This window comes from Rhynchophorus ferrugineus, unplaced genomic scaffold (genome assembly GCF_030347505.1).
Source record: "Rhynchophorus ferrugineus isolate W39M unplaced genomic scaffold, kcgeb_rfMv2 rfM5, whole genome shotgun sequence".
Taxonomy (NCBI): domain Eukaryota; kingdom Metazoa; phylum Arthropoda; class Insecta; order Coleoptera; family Curculionidae; genus Rhynchophorus; species Rhynchophorus ferrugineus.
The window spans coordinates 13,890,368-13,907,689 of NW_027472584.1; the positions used below are offsets into that span (position 1 = coordinate 13,890,368).

The 17,322-nt window shown below is 27.7% G+C and overlaps 4 protein-coding genes across 5 annotated transcripts in view; 3 read left to right on the top strand and 1 right to left on the bottom strand.

Moving 5' to 3' along the window:
• Positions 1-3,585, top strand: part of mav (TGF-beta domain-containing family member maverick) — an 82,575-nt gene extending 78,990 nt beyond the window's left edge. The window contains exon 3 of the mRNA XM_076405241.1: positions 740-3,585. Within this exon, the coding sequence (XP_076261356.1) occupies positions 740-1,527 (788 nt within the window). The 3' untranslated portion in view covers positions 1,528-3,585. The remainder of the gene's footprint in view (positions 1-739) is intronic.
• A 1,529-nt stretch (positions 3,586-5,114) lies between these two features.
• On the top strand, positions 5,115-7,586 carry CycG (Cyclin G). Its single transcript, XM_076405259.1, has 4 exons — positions 5,115-5,272; positions 5,375-5,749; positions 5,815-6,297; positions 6,690-7,586. Exons 2-4 carry the CDS (start codon positions 5,486-5,488, stop codon positions 6,864-6,866), a joined length of 924 nt encoding a protein of 307 aa, XP_076261374.1. The 5' UTR covers positions 5,115-5,272; positions 5,375-5,485; the 3' UTR covers positions 6,867-7,586.
• Positions 7,587-8,645: 1,059 nt separating this feature from the next.
• On the bottom strand, positions 8,646-13,865 carry LOC143197096 (VWFA and cache domain-containing protein 1). The gene is made up of 9 exons (XM_076405260.1): positions 13,507-13,865; positions 13,169-13,445; positions 12,874-13,116; positions 12,623-12,811; positions 12,258-12,467; positions 11,966-12,202; positions 11,590-11,915; positions 11,346-11,535; positions 8,646-11,271 (listed from the first exon to the last, which is right to left on the bottom strand). Exons 1-9 carry the CDS (start codon positions 13,657-13,659, stop codon positions 9,476-9,478), a joined length of 3,621 nt encoding a protein of 1,206 aa, XP_076261375.1. The 5' UTR covers positions 13,660-13,865; the 3' UTR covers positions 8,646-9,475.
• Positions 13,866-14,055: 190 nt separating this feature from the next.
• Snx17 (Sorting nexin 17) lies at positions 14,056-17,322 on the top strand. 2 transcript variants are annotated; one of them, XM_076405261.1, is made up of 6 exons: positions 14,056-14,348; positions 14,411-14,603; positions 14,665-15,016; positions 15,072-15,441; positions 15,552-15,851; positions 15,909-17,322. In XM_076405261.1, the coding sequence occupies exons 1-6, from the start codon at positions 14,289-14,291 to the stop codon at positions 16,053-16,055; spliced, it is 1,422 nt and encodes a 473-aa protein (XP_076261376.1). In that variant the 5' UTR covers positions 14,056-14,288; the 3' UTR covers positions 16,056-17,322. The 2 variants fall into 2 exon arrangements, with proteins under 2 accessions (XP_076261376.1, XP_076261377.1); XM_076405262.1 differs by having other exon boundaries at positions 14,155-14,348; positions 15,075-15,441.

The window sequence follows — 17,322 nt, forward strand, 5'->3', positions numbered from 1 at the left end:
TTTCAGTTTTTACAAAAATCAGTGTAAATGTACCAATATAGTTTGCCGCGATTGTTAACAACCACCTCTTGTTTTTCATATTCTTTATCTCGTATCACTGTTTATATGAATAAGATATATAGCTTGTTCATGGGAAAAAATATATAGCGATACTGTAAAACGTACACACAAGCTACTTTACTTTTATATTTGTATATTTTTTCATTTTACCTTTATTATAATACTTACCTGTAATATTATTTATACACTAAAAATAATGATTTAAAATTTATAAAATACTCTGCTCGCACTCTTTAATAAATATAATCATTTTGAAGCATATTAAATAATAATATATTATAACTAATTTAATATAATAATTTATTGAATCATTCCCCACAATGCAGCAGCGCATTCGCCATTTTTTAAATATAGTAACAATATGTCGCTTACGACTACTATATACACTATATACATATTAATTTAAGAATTTTATTATAATCAGTATTATATTTTCTAGTAATGCTTTACCACTATTTCTTAAAAACAAATGAAGTTTTGTTGATTTATTTTATACTACTATGTTCTCTTGCTAAAGCTGATTTCAATTAGTTAAAATTTATTTAAACCTATATATGATTGTAACGTAAAAGAAAAGTAAATATATTCATAGAGTAACAATAATTATGTCATAAATAAAATCACATTAACAATATATTAGCAACAAACAATAAATATATATCGTTTGTTTTATTTTCAGATAACCTACGCCAACAAAACACATCAAAGCATCCATTGAAAATGGTTTTCCCTATTAGTGCATCGACTGAACAAGCAGAAAGCGCTACTCTACGTATATTTCTTCCTCCTCAAGACAACGACTCAACAACTATCAAAGTGCGCCTTAATCAAATCCTAGGACCCAGACGCAGGCGTATATTGCAAGACAAAGAACTATATTTATCCAAACAATCTCCAAAATGGTGTGATATAGATGTAACTAAGGCATATAATTCGTGGTTAAATGGTCAGAAAAATTTAGGTTTAGAATTAGTTTGTTTGGGTTGTAATAACAATTTGAATCCAAAGTTAGCCGCGATAACTGCTTTAATTTATAACGTTCAGAAACGATCTAAACGTGACTTATCCATCGATAAAAGAACAATCTCAAATTGTGGTCCTAGACATCAAAAAGGGAAGAAGAAAAAATGTTGTCGCCACGAGATGAACGTTACTTTTAAAGACCTTCCATTCATACAACTGGGCAGCATTGTGGAGCCCCAGTGGTATGAGGCTGGTTTTTGCCATGGTTTATGTCCCCCTCAATACAATTTTGCAACAAATCATTCTAGGATTCAAGGTCTCCTACATCAAATAAAAAAGAACGAAGCCAGAGCAGAAAGTACTAAGAATACCATACCGAAGACATGTTGTGCCCCTTCTAAACTAGGAGACCTACAAATTATTATGGTAAATCGAAATGATCCTACAAAACTAGATGTCCATACGTGGGAAAAAATGAGAGTTCTAGAATGTGCTTGTTCCTAAGTTAGTTAATATTCCTAGCCAAAGACTCATATCATAAGTGTTAATATACGGGTTGTACTGTACATTTCTTGCCTTATTTATTTTTTTATTATTCAGTTCATTTTAGTCGCCATTTATCTTTAGCTCATTTAAGTAAACATAAAAGTTGAAACTTTTATGTAATCTAACCAAGGTATTTATTCATTTTTATTGCGTTTAATTAAATTAACCATAACATATGTTATTGATTAATTGCAAACATAAATTTTGAATATATTAGAAATTACATATAATTTTATTAGTTTCAACTTTTATAATTATTAGGTGTGCAATGTAATTTCTAAATTAATTGATACTTAAACAGTATAATATCAGATATGATTCCATATCTGACTTCAAATTCAAATATTTATATTTCAAATCTCGTCTACCAAAATTATTTTTTTTAAATTTAAGACAATTATATTGGACACCTAATAGTTAATTTGTATTTGACCAGTATTAGAAATGGTAGTAGCTAATTATATTTATTTAGTTTTATTTTTTGTTACACATTAAAGAAAGTCATTTTTTACTTGCCGTTTTAGTATTAATTCTAAAAACAATACTCATTTTTACTCTAGATTAAGGCTTTATCAAATCAAATTATCCCCCACTAAATTACAATATAAGAAATGATTATATAAACTATTTTTAGGGTGAAATTTTAGAATTTTTTATTAGTGTATTGTCAAGGGGAATTATTTCAATTAAATACAAATAATATATTTAGATAATATGTACGTTGCTTATTCTATAAGTATTTAACAATATATAAAATGATGTAACATAATTATTGTATCTGCAGTATGAGTATTAAATTTAATTTCTGTCTTCGTGTAAAAGTATAAATTAACTCTTAGGTAATGTTTCATTTAACAGTAAATTCAACAGGGTGGTCTAAACTGTCATTACTGTGTCATTACTGTGATATATTTTAGTTGATAACTTATTGTTTATTGTTTATCTAGAAATCTAAAACGTAGATATATATATATATATATATATATATATATATATATATATATATATATATATATATATATTAAAGTACATACATATAGTAGCCAGAAAAATTATTTTCAATACATTTCAACGGATTAATAATAATAACAATAAATACTACTTTTTTAAAAGGTCAGTTTGACTACAAAACTGCAAAAAAACTTAATTTAGTAAAAAACAGTTTTACTGTCTACTATATATACTAGATAATATTAAATTTGTTCACTATTGATAACAACCACCTTTAAATAAATACAAAAGTATTATTTTTTTCTACACATTTTATAATCCTCGTCTTTTTGTACGTACACCAACATTTTTACACCCAGTTTTTTAATTAGGTATTTTTTATTGTTATAATAAAACATTTTAAAAATATAATTCTTTTTATTATTTTGACGTAAACCCAAAAGCATACAATTATTTTTTTAGTTAATAAAATTAAAATATAAAATATAACATATAGCCCGGCATATATTAATTCAACTGTATGAAACCAAAACTTATTATAATATAACAAACAGTATATTTCTTAAATTATGCAACCATTCAAATATTTAGAATCAACAATTACAATATTTAATATCTTATTTTAGAATATTTTAAAAAGTAACTATGATGTTCATATAGTATATTTCACTAAAACTTCTAAAAATTAAACTATGTATATTAGTACATTAAAGATAGGGCAGGGAGGTAGCTGAATAACCTTAAAATGTTTTATATTATAATGGTTAATTCTGAATTGTCTACAGTAGTAGCATAATAACTTGATTAAATCTTGTTGTTACTTTTCAAAATATTTTTTAGTATAGATGATTTTTAATTAAATATATTTCCACTTCTTACTAAGGATTAAGACATTTTCAAGTTAAGCCTTAAGTCTGTTTGGATGACATCGACGTAATTTATGTTTATGATTGTTATTATGATTGTCCTTAGGCAAGAGTGGTAAAGAGAAGACCATGAAATATAACAAAAAAATAAAGCTGACCAACTAACTAATATTGAAAATATCGTATCAAAAAAAGAAAAAAAAAATCTTTATAATAAACACATTGTCAATACCATTTTTTTTCGTTTTTATATATATTTTAAAGTCTTTTACCAACTAGGAGGTGTTTATCTGGAATGGATCTATACAGTTTAGCGTGGGCTCCGAACCACGGTCTTGGGCCTACCGACTGGCGAGTGATCAACTTAGAAATCATCCCAGAAGATGATTCCGGTCTTACCCAGCCTGGTTACTGGCGTGACTGGGATCATTTTCCTTTGTCGGATTTTACACTCTTGCCAAGGAGAATCATAAATATTAAACAATCGCAAACGTAAATTTACGACCATGCCCCAGCAGGATTCGAACCCGCGGTTATCGCAATAGTAGGAAGACCGTCCTATCGCTTTTGCCACTGCGCCACCAAGCCGGCAATAATAATTTTAAGAAAACTCATAAGAACACAAGATAAGGAAATTAATAGTAAACGTAAATGCCAATTATGTTTCAAATAAAGTTAATTCAAACAAAAAATGTAAATAAATATTAACAAAAAAATATTTTTGTAGTAAAATATTACATTGTTCTTGGGTTATTTATTCCACTTTTCGATCTTTAAAACAGTAGCAGTAATGTTTTTCCATTTTATGTAAATCTGTAATCTCGCCCTTGCACGTACATCATCTTTATTTGCCTTCTCTGGCTTTCATTAGTCTGCTTAAACTATTTGTTTACATATTTTGCGTCACCAATCTGAGGGCTACTTCTGGTTGTTTGATTTGGGCGTCTTTCATTTTAATGCAATTTATTTATTTGTAGTGCGTATTACACAAAAATTTTAGGCCTAAAAATTCTTCCTCGGCATAAGCTTTAACCGTGCCATATTTCACGTCTCCAGATGCTCCCATTTTCGTCAAAAAGGGAGGCAAAATTTTCGCTAAGCCGATTAATATATAGATTTTAATTGCCTTCAGCTTTGTCATTTATAAATATGCAATCAAATATATTATCACATACATAAGAATAACAACCATAACACTAATGTTTTAACTAGATAAATGTATCGAGTTCATATAACTTAAGTTCGAAACATTAAATAAACATATAGGAACCATATTGAAAGTTGAAAACATTAATTATTTTATAAATTTTAAGCATTTGACTTCTGACTTATTTTAAATTAACACATATTTATTTAAAAAAAATCTTTTATTATAATACTACAATTTATATATAAATTGACATACATTTTATTATTAAAGTAGGTCAATGTAAACTAATTGATATTCAAACACGTATAATAAAGAAAAAGAAAAATTTTGCTAATTATCATACACAACATTTATTGTGTAAATATATAATACGAAATAAATACATTAACATCTAAGTTCCTATAGTTTTTTATTGGAAGATATTTGTGTTGGGCGGGCAAATTTAAACGGCTTCTATTGATAAAAAAACAAAATCAGCTGCTACGGTGCAAGTCCTATTCTTTTCTATTCGTAAAAGCAAGACAGTGATGTATGCGTCAAGATTACATGGAACACATCTGGTTTTTTAAGTGAATATGTTATATATACCGTTTGACGTAAACCTTCTGTGTCGTAGTTTTTTGATTGTCATTTGTCAGTGAATTATTTAATTATTAGTCAGAATTTTGGTGTAGAGAAAATAATCATATCCTAAAACGCAACTAAAGGGATAAATTCAGTTTTTGTAAGCATCCGGGTAAGTTTTCTCATCTGTTTAATATTTCAATTTCAAGGACACTATTTGCCTTTGTTCTAGAATTCTAACTCTTTGCAAGTTTAAGCCTGTTTTTTGTTATAGGTTTTAGGCCTCCCTCTGCTTTTGCCATATCCGATTTTTCTTCCAAGGGAAACGGTGTGGAATGGTAAGGTGTATCTAGTGATCTTGAAGCCAAGAACTACTACTGCTGCCATGGACAAAAGAAGGGGTTGGCCTGCTCCGGGTGCTACCTTATTAAAACCAATAGCTTTCAATTTAGAAGAGGCCTTACAAGTAGAAAATATCTACAGACCAAATTTAACGTCAGTTCATGACTACAAAACTGGAGAAGTAACATTGTCTTCAAGAGACGGGGCTGTGAACAATTTACGTTTCCTGCGAATTTGGTTGGATTTACCTCATAATGCTTTTTTTGCTGCTGTGTCATACCTTGATATGTTTCTTGCAAGAATGAGGGTAAGTTTTATTGTTTTGTAATATTTATAATTTATTGCATCATTGTTTTCATTTTTTTTTTGTAGGTGCAAGAGAAGTATTTAACATGTCTTACTTTAAGCTGTCTATATCTAGCTGCTGAGACAGAAAATTGCAAAATTGATGTGAACAAACTCTTAACAGTATCTCATAGCAGATGTACTGCTAGAGATGTTCTACGAATGGCAAACATTGTTAAGGAGAAAATTAAGAGTGCTCAAGGCACTATGACTACACCATCTAATTTCTTAGACATCTATTTGGATATTTTCAAATATGTAACAGAGCAATGGGAACATATTATTTCTAAAGAGCTTACACAAATTAAAGAAAACATGTTAATTTTGTTGGAGGTGTTGTTGTCTGATAGTACAACAGCATTCTTTAAATCTTCTGTTTTGGCACTGATTGTATTCCAAATAGAAGTTGACAAAATTATGTCAGTTGGTTTGCCAAATAAATCAGTGTATTTTCTAGGAGAAGTACTCCAATTTTTGACTACTGTCAGAGAGATCCAGCTTAAATGTAAGGTAAGAATTTTTATAGTTACCTTGCTGTCACATTTATATTCTACTCTTTTTTCAAGAATCATTAGTGTAACATGACCTTGTGATTACATAATATACATATGATGTCTATGTTTGACCTTCTAAAGTAACATTGAACTATCTTCACTTTTGCAATACTAAATGTTGTCTTTGTGTATTAAACCATATATATGAGATATCTTTCAGATTGTTTTGAAAAAAAAAATTAATGAGTTTTAATTTTTTAATGAGACTAGTCTTACTCATTTTCAATATACACTTATGAAAATTGGGTACTTAAGGATAATCATAATAAATATTGTTATCATATATAAAATGAAAATGAATATTTAAAAAAATTATTTGTATTAAAATAGTTATATGTTCCATTTCAGATTAAGAATGGAGAGCTTAAACATTTTTATATGCAGATCACTAAAATAGTGAAACAGTATGAGAGTAAGAAGAATATTCATCGTAGGCCAAAATTAACATGGAATTTTTCATCTTCAACGCTTCAGTCATGCAAACGTGGATTATATTATCCTAATTTCCAAACTATCGTCGAATAAAATGATATACATCACAATCGATGAGAATCTTTACATGTAAGCACTATTTTTATTATAATTTATGTTTAATCGTACCTTTAGGTTAACAGGTTGCCTGTTTATCCTGTAAGGTTGTTCATTATTTAATTTAATTAGAATTACTTGTGTCATTTATTTTGTATTGTATAAATGTCCTAAAAGTGATAAAAATGTTAAAAAAACTTTAAAATATTAAACATTTTGTAAACAAAAAAAGTCAAATAAAATTATTGAAATATATATTTAAAAAAAATCAAATATATTTAAAATAGACAAAAAAACATGAAATGTTTTGTTATTAATTGTCTTTGAATGTGCTTATAAAAAATGGAATGGTACTAGTCCTTCAGTTAGTTTGAAAAAATGTTACCCTCACTGTAAGTAAATAAATCATTCTTTTGATTATATAACCAAATAAAAAAGCACTTCATTTTGTTAAGATCTAAATTATTTTTAACTAAAGGTGATAAACATTGTATAAAAAATTAATATATTAAACGTTCTGTAAAAAATATTTAATGTTTAGATATAGGTCAAAATTAAATGAAAATCTAAGATGTTTTGTTTTATTGTATTTGAATGTGTTATATAAAAAAATGAAATGTTACTAGTCTTTACATTTACAAAATGTTCTCTCATTGTAAGTTTATGAATAACTTTTTGTTACATTACCAAATAAAAATAATGCATTTTTTAAGATATGTTTTATTTCCCACTATTGATAATTAAATTACCTTTTAATAAATAAATTTAGTTATTATATAATAATATATATGCAAAAGTGAAAAGTTACTTTTATTGGATGAAATTTATTAAATGAGAATTTCAATATACTTTACCTACCAGTAATATTTGTTATAAAAGAACAAACAACCACCCACTTAAATCTCCAGGCACATAGAATAATATAGTAATTAATGTACCAAATATCAACTGAGTAAAACCTAGTATTAAAATCACCTTTAAAATATCAAGACAACCGGCAGGTGGCAGGTGAGTGGAATTTTCAGACAACATATATTTCGTTGAAATGCTAAATGACAGCTTCTGGGTGCAGGCAGCCATCAGATATGGGACCGGGATCAAAATGCTTTATATGACCCCAAACTTCCTATGGTACTTCGGTAAAACTAAAGATTAAGCATTGTTAACTGAACTTAGTAACGTAAAAGCTAAAAAGTTTTTGGGCTTTGCTTATACATATTCTGATATATCAGGCTAGGCACAGAAGACTTCGATTCGTAAATCCCCAACTATATAGTCCAATTTATTTCTCAACAATTTCAAAAATCAAAATAGCAAATAATTTCAGTACAAAATGGTTTAATTACTTTAATCAACGCGCCTTAGGATATATCATATTTCAAAAATAAAATGGTCTATGGCGAAAAAAAAAAAAGAAAACAGCTATAGTTAACAGAACCATTTGAATTGTTAAAATCATATTCTTTAATTGATACCTCTTATTAAAATTAATTATGTAAGTACAAAGTTTGAAAGTATTAATCTTTGAATAATAAACCTATCATTAAGAGACCAAAAGATATAAAATATCAAATATTCCATTTCAATCATGTTGTCACTTGTAATGGAATAGTTAGCGACATCTAGGTCAATATTACAGGACCAAGTATTTAAATAATACAAAACAAATAATGTATTGTTAAACAAGAATAGCATTATAATACTGTAAAAATTAGTATTCATATAATTAATATTACATAAATTCGCTTATCTAAGGTTAAAGGATTAAATTAAATGTTTTTTTCATAAACAATTGCTTTTATTTTTTTAACTCATACATTTTATTTATACACAGAGATATAAAGCAAAAAGTCTATAAAAACAATAAGATGCATCTACTACGTATATTCAAATAGGTACATGTATGTTACTTATATAAATTTAGTTTGGTATTTATACAGGATTTAAGAAAAAAACTAATATATATATATATATATATATATATATATATATATGCAATAATGTATATGTAATTTTGTTATTAAAAAAATACTGCATTTGGTAAAGTAAAACAAGACAATATATCAGCATTCACACAAAAGCTATTCATAAAATATTTAAATACTAAAATAGTCCACATATAACATTAGTTAAAGCATTTCTACAATGTAAATAATCGAAAACTAATTTTAAAGACAACATATACTAATTACAACTAAAAAAATATTTTATTTTACATACATGTCTCTAGTTAAAAAGTAAATCAAATGCTTCGAATTTCAGTCATTAATTTAAAGTTATATATTTTTAATGCTTTAAAAAATCTGGCAGTTATCAGAATTATTACTTTTAATCCGTTTCAGGTACAATTTTAGAGGGTGAAATATTTATCAGATGGTGTTGATAAACATAACTAGAATGACTCAAGTCAATGGTTCTTACAGTGATATCAACTCAACGAAAGTCCTTTTTATCTACACATATTTAAAATCGATAATAAAGCGCTTTGAATATTGCCAGCAATATTCAACTTAATCAGAATAACCATCCCTGTAAATATTCCTGCACGGTTAACTAAGAATAAAGAAAGAAAAAATATTATGTGTTAATGCATAGGAAGAATTCTCTTAAGTAGCTTCCATATTTCTATGTACAGTAACAGGCACAACCATACAATTCCTGTGCGGTATTTTTGTGAATATCGGCGAAACTGCATGTGATGGATTATTTTTAAAAGATAAACTGGTATGTACTGATGTACTATCAGACATAATATCATCTTCAAGAGAATCTACCTCCATAGGAGCTAGGGAAAGATGTTCAGACTCATCATGTGGTGTCATAGTAGAATAACCGTGATCTGAATCAGCAGCTGTGTTATTCCTACGATAATTTGTTGCTACGCAATAAGGTGATATAGGATCTGGCGCTGAACAATCTTCTTTCAACAGTTTATCGCGATGATTACCTAAATCATGATAATTGTCATTTACGTTAACATCGCTCATTCTAAACTGGTCTTGAGCTGATGACAAATAAAGTCTATCCATAGATGGATTAGTATAGGAACGATAACAAATATATAATAATATAAATAACAAACACATTGCGATAATTAAACCCAATATAGGACCTAAAGGTGAATACTCTGATTCAGGGCTAGCCGTTAAATCATGAAGTCCTTTATATGGCGATATTGATCCGTAAACACCATTAAAACATGTATTAAGCGATGCACAAAATGGTTTCTTTAGTACATCGCCAGTTAAATCATATTTACACCATTCACATCCTATCACTCCCAAACACTTCAGTTGAGATCTTTCATTCTGACAATTGATAGGAAAACATTGTTCTAGGTTACTTTCCTCGTGTAATGCAAAATTAGCTTCAGTGGAAGGAGTTTCTTCAGCATACCATTTGCAAGGTAAATTGTCAGTTTGATTTTGATTAGTATCTTGGCAAGTTTTTGGTTCTGATTCTAAAGAACACTCACAAGGACATTCACATTCTTTCTCCTCCATTCGATTACAGTTGAAGCATAAACGATCTATTACGTTGCAAGGGCAAAATGTAGCAATCACATCGTTTGAAGCATTTACGACACCTATAAAAATATTTGTATTTGGCACTGAGATTATACGATATGTTACACCATGTTCACCAGGAACGAAATTTGCCAGTACATCTTGAAAATTCGTATTTAATTTGTAGTAACGTTGTATAGTATTATCTCCGTAATTATTGCACAAAAGTTTCTTAATGAAATGTTTATGATTCAACATATCATTTGCGACCAATGATTCCCGATGAACAATATGTTGTTGTTCGATTGGTTTTGTCCCATCAAAATCCATCAAATTCGGATGGTAAATGATATACCCTGAATCATCAATAAGAAAGCAAGTAACTTTATCGTTTAAACAGTGCGGCATGTGTTTTAAAATTAATTTAAGCATATACCCATGAGTTACATCGATAGCGCTCACAACGTGTGGAGTGGCATATGCAACCGTCACTATATAACCGGCACCGCCTTGATCTAAATAGGGCGGTACAAAAATGATCCTATCTTTTTGTTGTAAAGCTCGTAAAAACCACGGTCTCTTGGTTGTTTCCAATCCAGGAGCTAAAACTGTTCCTGGAAACATTTGCAATACGCCACTATAAGAAGACGCATATCTTCTTACAATATATTTAGATGTATCAGAGGAGAGATGACGTTTTCGTAGAAAATCTAAGATATGAGCTAAGGCTGATACTTCGTCCCTTACTTCTTTTTTCAGTCCAGGATTTATTAGTAGGTTGGTGTCATCTTTGAGATATGCCAAATATCCTTGTACTATTAACTTATCCTGAGTAGATTTGGAAGCGGAAAATGGTGATTGAAAACACGAACTGCTTAAGTATAAGGATGCTACATCTAAAAGTAAATTAAAGTTTTAAATGATATGAAACAAATAAATATTACTAGAAAAAAATTAATACACAACTTACCAAGAGTAGCGACCTGATTTAGATGTTTGCAAAATTTGTAACTCTCAGAATGATCTAAATTCTGGTACAATAACTTCTTAACTGATGTACTTGGTGATGCTTTAAATGGTTTATTAAATAAATCATAACTTTTATTTAAAACTATACATATTATATACCATTGACCTACTCGGCTCCATGTATAGTTTAACTAAAACGTTTCGTTGTAATGAGCTTCAAAATAATTAAATTCAATTTGTCTTACTGTTTCATTATTATTATTATAATTAGTCCCTGTATAGTTTCCTTGATATTCAGTCAGTAACTTATATCTTAATTCATCGATGAATGATACTTTTTCTAAGTGCTTCATATCAACAAATGATAGCTGATAATTTACAACTGAAGGTCGTGATATTGAAGGATGAACAAGAACTACTCCTTCAAGATTAATCATAAATGCATAAGAATATTGCTGATTACTGCTATAGTAAGTTATATCTTCCACTATGTTAGAAAAAAATATATCAATTCCTAACATTGCAAAATTATTTTTTGACATCCAACCACTAGTAAAAGATATTGTTAAATCTACAAAAAATATGTCAGCCTTTCTATATGTTCATAACATAAGTTATTACCTTTACTCTGATGATCCCAATAAGGCAATGAAATATGTTTATTAGTTATAAATGGATTCTCATTAAAAATACTAAAAAAATTATTAACAATGAACCCTATATCATCAGTCTTATTAACTGTTAGCATATAACCAGGATATCTATATTGGTTGTCTGTATATGTTATATTGTATTTAAAAAAGTTTTGATTAGCCACATCTTGTAAAAAGTGTGTTTCATACATTATTGGTTTCGAATCTAAAAATAAAATATATATAACTTTAAAGATTTATTATTTAAATATATACTATACCATCAATAACAGCACAGGTGTGTATATATAAAGGAAGTTTTATATCTTCAGTTTGTTGTGCAATAATCTTAAGTACACTTCTTGCCTCAGTAAGAGAAGATAAAAGTCCTCTTGTAATGTACATAATCATTACTGTATCTTGTTCATTGAAAGTGGATTTTGAAATAACATCAAGTGCTTTTTGCACTCCAATTACGTGATTAGTTGCTCCTTAAAATAAAATGTTCAAAGACAAAGGCAATAGGAACAACAAAGATGGTTAATTTACAATTCTTTTGTACAAACACATTGTTATAAAAATTATTCATATATATCGAAGTTAGTTTAAATGTATTTTCAACATGCATAAAAGTTAATATACATACCACTTCCTCTAATAAGAGAATCTACAAATGATTCAAGAAGTAACAGATATGAAGATTTAGCCTCTTGTAACACAATACTAGATTTTATATTTTCATCTGAACACCCTGTTTGAGAATACGACCAGTCTGATGCTATTGCAATTAAGGCTACTCTATCATGGACATCCAGATACTTCAATGTATCTTTAGCTAAACAAAATTAAATTTATTATATGGACATACACATAAGAAAGTAATAAGATTATAATTACCAATGGATTTAGCAATTTGAAGTTGCCTTTGACTTAAAGATCCACCATGATCTAATAGCAAAATAACATTTTTTCTTTTATAATGTTGATGGGACATATAATTTTTCCACACAATATTTTCATCATGACCTGTACATTCAGAAAATGGAGAATAGCGTGTTTTCACATCCTTTTCGTATATGAAATACTGTTGTTTCAAAGCATTAGGGAATAATGTTATATTTTTTCTCATTTGATACATAACTAAAATAAATATGTTGTAACCTTTGAATCACCCTTATAAAAATAAACTTACTGTATTTTGAGCCAAAAAATTCATTTATACTATGATTATTAATTAAATTGCTATTTATTAATATATCCAGAGCACTATTTTTTTCTGTAACACAGGGAAGTAATACTGAAGATGATTCTTCCCGATTGTTTAAAAAGTTATCTAATAACAATGTTGCATTATTTATAGCAAAAAATATATTGTTTATTTTATTCTCCAATTTACTAGACATTTCTTTTAGACTAGTGCTGATGGATATTTCATTACTTGGATTTGTTTTAAAATTTTTAAACAGCTTCTACAAAATAAATGAGTCATTTGTATATGTTAACTTTAAACTTAACTTAAAAAAATCCTACCTCAATAAATGAAATACCTAACTCCTCTGTTTTGAGTGCCTTTATATCCTGGCTTAAGTTGTTAGAGATATTTCTCATATCTATAGTTGCTACACAACCATAAAAAAGTAAATTTAACAAGATGAAAGTGGCAACTTTTGATAATAAATCCATTTTCAGTTAATTTCATGATACTGTGCGAGTATAACATTAGTAGTGGTTTGAAAATTGTCTTAATTTATACATTTTAGGAAGACCATATTCCATATTCACAACAATAATAAATATTTACGAAACAAATTCTTAACATAAACAAAAAAAATGACATGGCATGGATGGAATTATTTTATTTTGACATTTGACATTTTGCCAGATTTGACCTACTGTCAAACTTTCTTCTATACCTGCCTCTTTTTTACATTTGAAATAACAAAGAAGGATATTATTTAGTTTTGTCCTATAAAATTTGGTTTTGAAAATTACGTGCGTGGTTGCCAGGTTTCGTAGGAGAGGCGATAATATTAGATCATTCATAATTAAAAATAATATATATTGCTTAGCATATATAATGATAAAATGTAAAATATGCATTTTTAAAAGTTTGATTTACTGGTAGCCTATATATAGATATCTTAGATTTAGCAACATTGAGTCTGTGTGACGTTTAATCAAAGTTTAGATTGACAAATTATCATAATATATTAAATCACTTATTTTTAGAATGTACGAATTAGAATAGATTTTGTTTATCTTTTAGTTGTTATGGTTATAATAATTTTAAGCGGTTGGTTGATGTAGTAAAAATGCATTTTTCAATACCAGATACACAAGAATTAAATGAAGGAAACGGGTCAACATTTATAGTATGTTATTCATTTTCAGTAAGTATACTATTATTTTAATTGGCAATGCGTTGTATTTTTAGGGTTATAATATCCATATTAATGGTTTGTTTCATTGTACGGTACGTTATAAACAATTACACAATTTAAATGAACAATTAAAAAAAGAATTTGGGAATGATGTTATTCCTTGTTTTCCGCCCAAAAAATTGTTACCATTGACATCAGGCCAACTGGAAGAAAGAAGAGCTTTATTAGAAAAATATATTCAAACCAGTAAGTAATTGTTTAATATACAAAATTAATTAGCCTAAAATTTCTGATAATGTTGTTCTAGTTGGACAAGATTCAAAACTTGTGTCTTCTGAATTATTATCTGGATTTTTATTATCAGCTCAACAAGAAACTGCTTCACAAGAAAAGCAGGATATTAGTTTAGATGTATATATAATGATTAATTATCCAATTAAGATTAGGATTTCAACATATGACCGCACAGAAACTGTGTTATGGAAAGCTTTGAAACAAATTAATTTACCATTTAATTTTGTACAGTATTTTTCTTTATATCTTTTCAAGATTAATAATAATGGAGATATAATAGTTGTAAGAAAATTACTTGACTTTGAATCTCCTTATTTAACTCAACAAGTAATTAGGACACCTACAAAAATAGTAATTAGGAAAAGGTATTTGCTAATAATTTTAATAATAATAATGTTAAACATTTTTTTATTGCTGTAGTAGCTGGGATAAGAATTATGACATTGAGTTAATGACGGATCCAGTTGCATTGAATCTCTTATACCTTCAAACTGTATTTGAAATAGAAAATGGTTGGATTGTTGGAACTCAAGAGAACAAAGTGCAGTTAGAAGTAATAAAATCCCGACTTGCTAAAAAAGAATACATTGAATATGCTCAGAATTTAAAATATTATGGCTTTATGCGTTTCGCTCAGTGTTTTTGTGATTATCCCACACCACAAACTAAAGTCTTAGTTGCTATAGGTGATGAAGAATTGAGAATGCGAATTTTAGGACCAGAAAGATTAGCCAAAGAAGGCATTTTCAAAGTAACCAGAATGAGATGTTGGAGAATTATTTCTACAAATGTAAGTTTAAGATGTCACTTTTTTTAATTAATGATGTTTGCTATTATTTTATAATTACCACTCTTAATTTGTTCATTTATTATATTTTTGTTAATGATTTTTATTTTTAGAATAAACGTACATATCTTGAAAATGAACCTTATAGTAACAACACTGCCCCTCATTCAGCACTGGAACTGTCTTTTGAATATTTGATGTCCAAAGATAAGTTGCAGTGGATAACAATTGCAAGTGACCAGGCAATATTAATGTCGGTATGTTTACAGTCATTAGTTGATGAGTTACTGTTTAAAAAAAATGGCGGTATCAAAAGAGAACCTACTAAAAATAGTGGTAAATGGATTTATATGAGAAGAGATGGGTCTAGTCAGTTAATTTCAAATGAAACTTGTGATTTGGACAGTTCAGATGTAAGTATATTGACTGCTTGTTTTTTGTATATAATATAACATTTGTTTAAACATCAGGGCTCTGAAGGGCACAGTGAAAATTCCTTTCAAGAACCATTCTCTATTAAAAAATTGCAAGAAGAATTCTCCAGTGTTTCATTTAAAAGCGGTCGAGAATGTATAGAAAACCATGCTTTTGAAGGTATAGGTGATGATGATTTATAGCTTTCATATTTATACAATATATATAGGGTGCTAAATTCAGTTAATGTAAAATTATGAAATCTAATCTATAACATAAATTGCTGTGACGTCACTTTCTATTCAGTCCATTTTATGTGCCAAAAACACTGTTAACTAAAATTAAAAAGTGATATATATTCAAATATTTTTAACTTAACTGAAATATAAGGGGTGTAATTGTTTGCGTTTTTTAACCGTTTTCGTTTTATTTTGTTTAATTATTGAACTAATAATATTATTAACTCAGTTAATAGGTAGTAAAAATATGTTTCTATTATATGTACAAAGGTTCATTTTTTAAATTTGTATGTGTGGACGTGTGAGTTTGGCAACAATTCTTTTTATGTGATTTAGTGTATGGCAGTGACGTTTTTTAAAAGTTGTGATGTGTGTATTGTCAATAACAATGAGGGTGTGATCTATTTATTATACTCGAATAACCATTTTTTATTTGTATATTTTATTAAGTAAAATGCAAAATGATTTACTTCTACTTCAAACATTAGTTTCAAAACAATTGTTTATAGATGGCGCTCAATACAATAGTGTTCTCAATAATTAAATGTTTAGGATTTTATTAAAAGTCATCATCAAGTGAGTGAACTTAAATCCATCCATGTACTAAATTTGAATAGTAATTATTGATATTGTAACGCAATGTAATTTGCCGGTGTAAATAGAATTTTTTTTAAATTAATATAAATGTGATAAAATATTTAATATCTAAAGCAATTTTATCATTTATTAAAAATGAGACCGAATAAGAAACGTACGACTTTTATTAAGTGTGGATATAGTAAATAAATGTCCATTTTGTATGTGTACATCGTTTTTAATAATAAAAAAGAAAATATAAGGTATAAAAAATGATTATATTTTTGAGGAATATATATATGTATTTAATTATCTTTGGTACCTGACTATCAATTTTATTTGGCATATTATTCAAATATAAGCAAGTTCCTAGTGAAATATGTTTTTTTGTTCATTTTGACTTTTACTCATTTTTCTTTTTTGAACAGTTGAGAAAATGATGACAAAAATATGAGTTTTATTACCTACATTTGATATGTTATGTATACAGATGTGTATACAAAAAGACATTCCTTTTATTGTTCCAGTAACTTTTTTAATGCATCAGAGCAATTGTTTTATTATTAATATTATTATATTGTTTTTATCATCTTTTTATATAATGTATATTATGTATATTTATTATTTTAATTAAATATATTATACAAATGTTAAA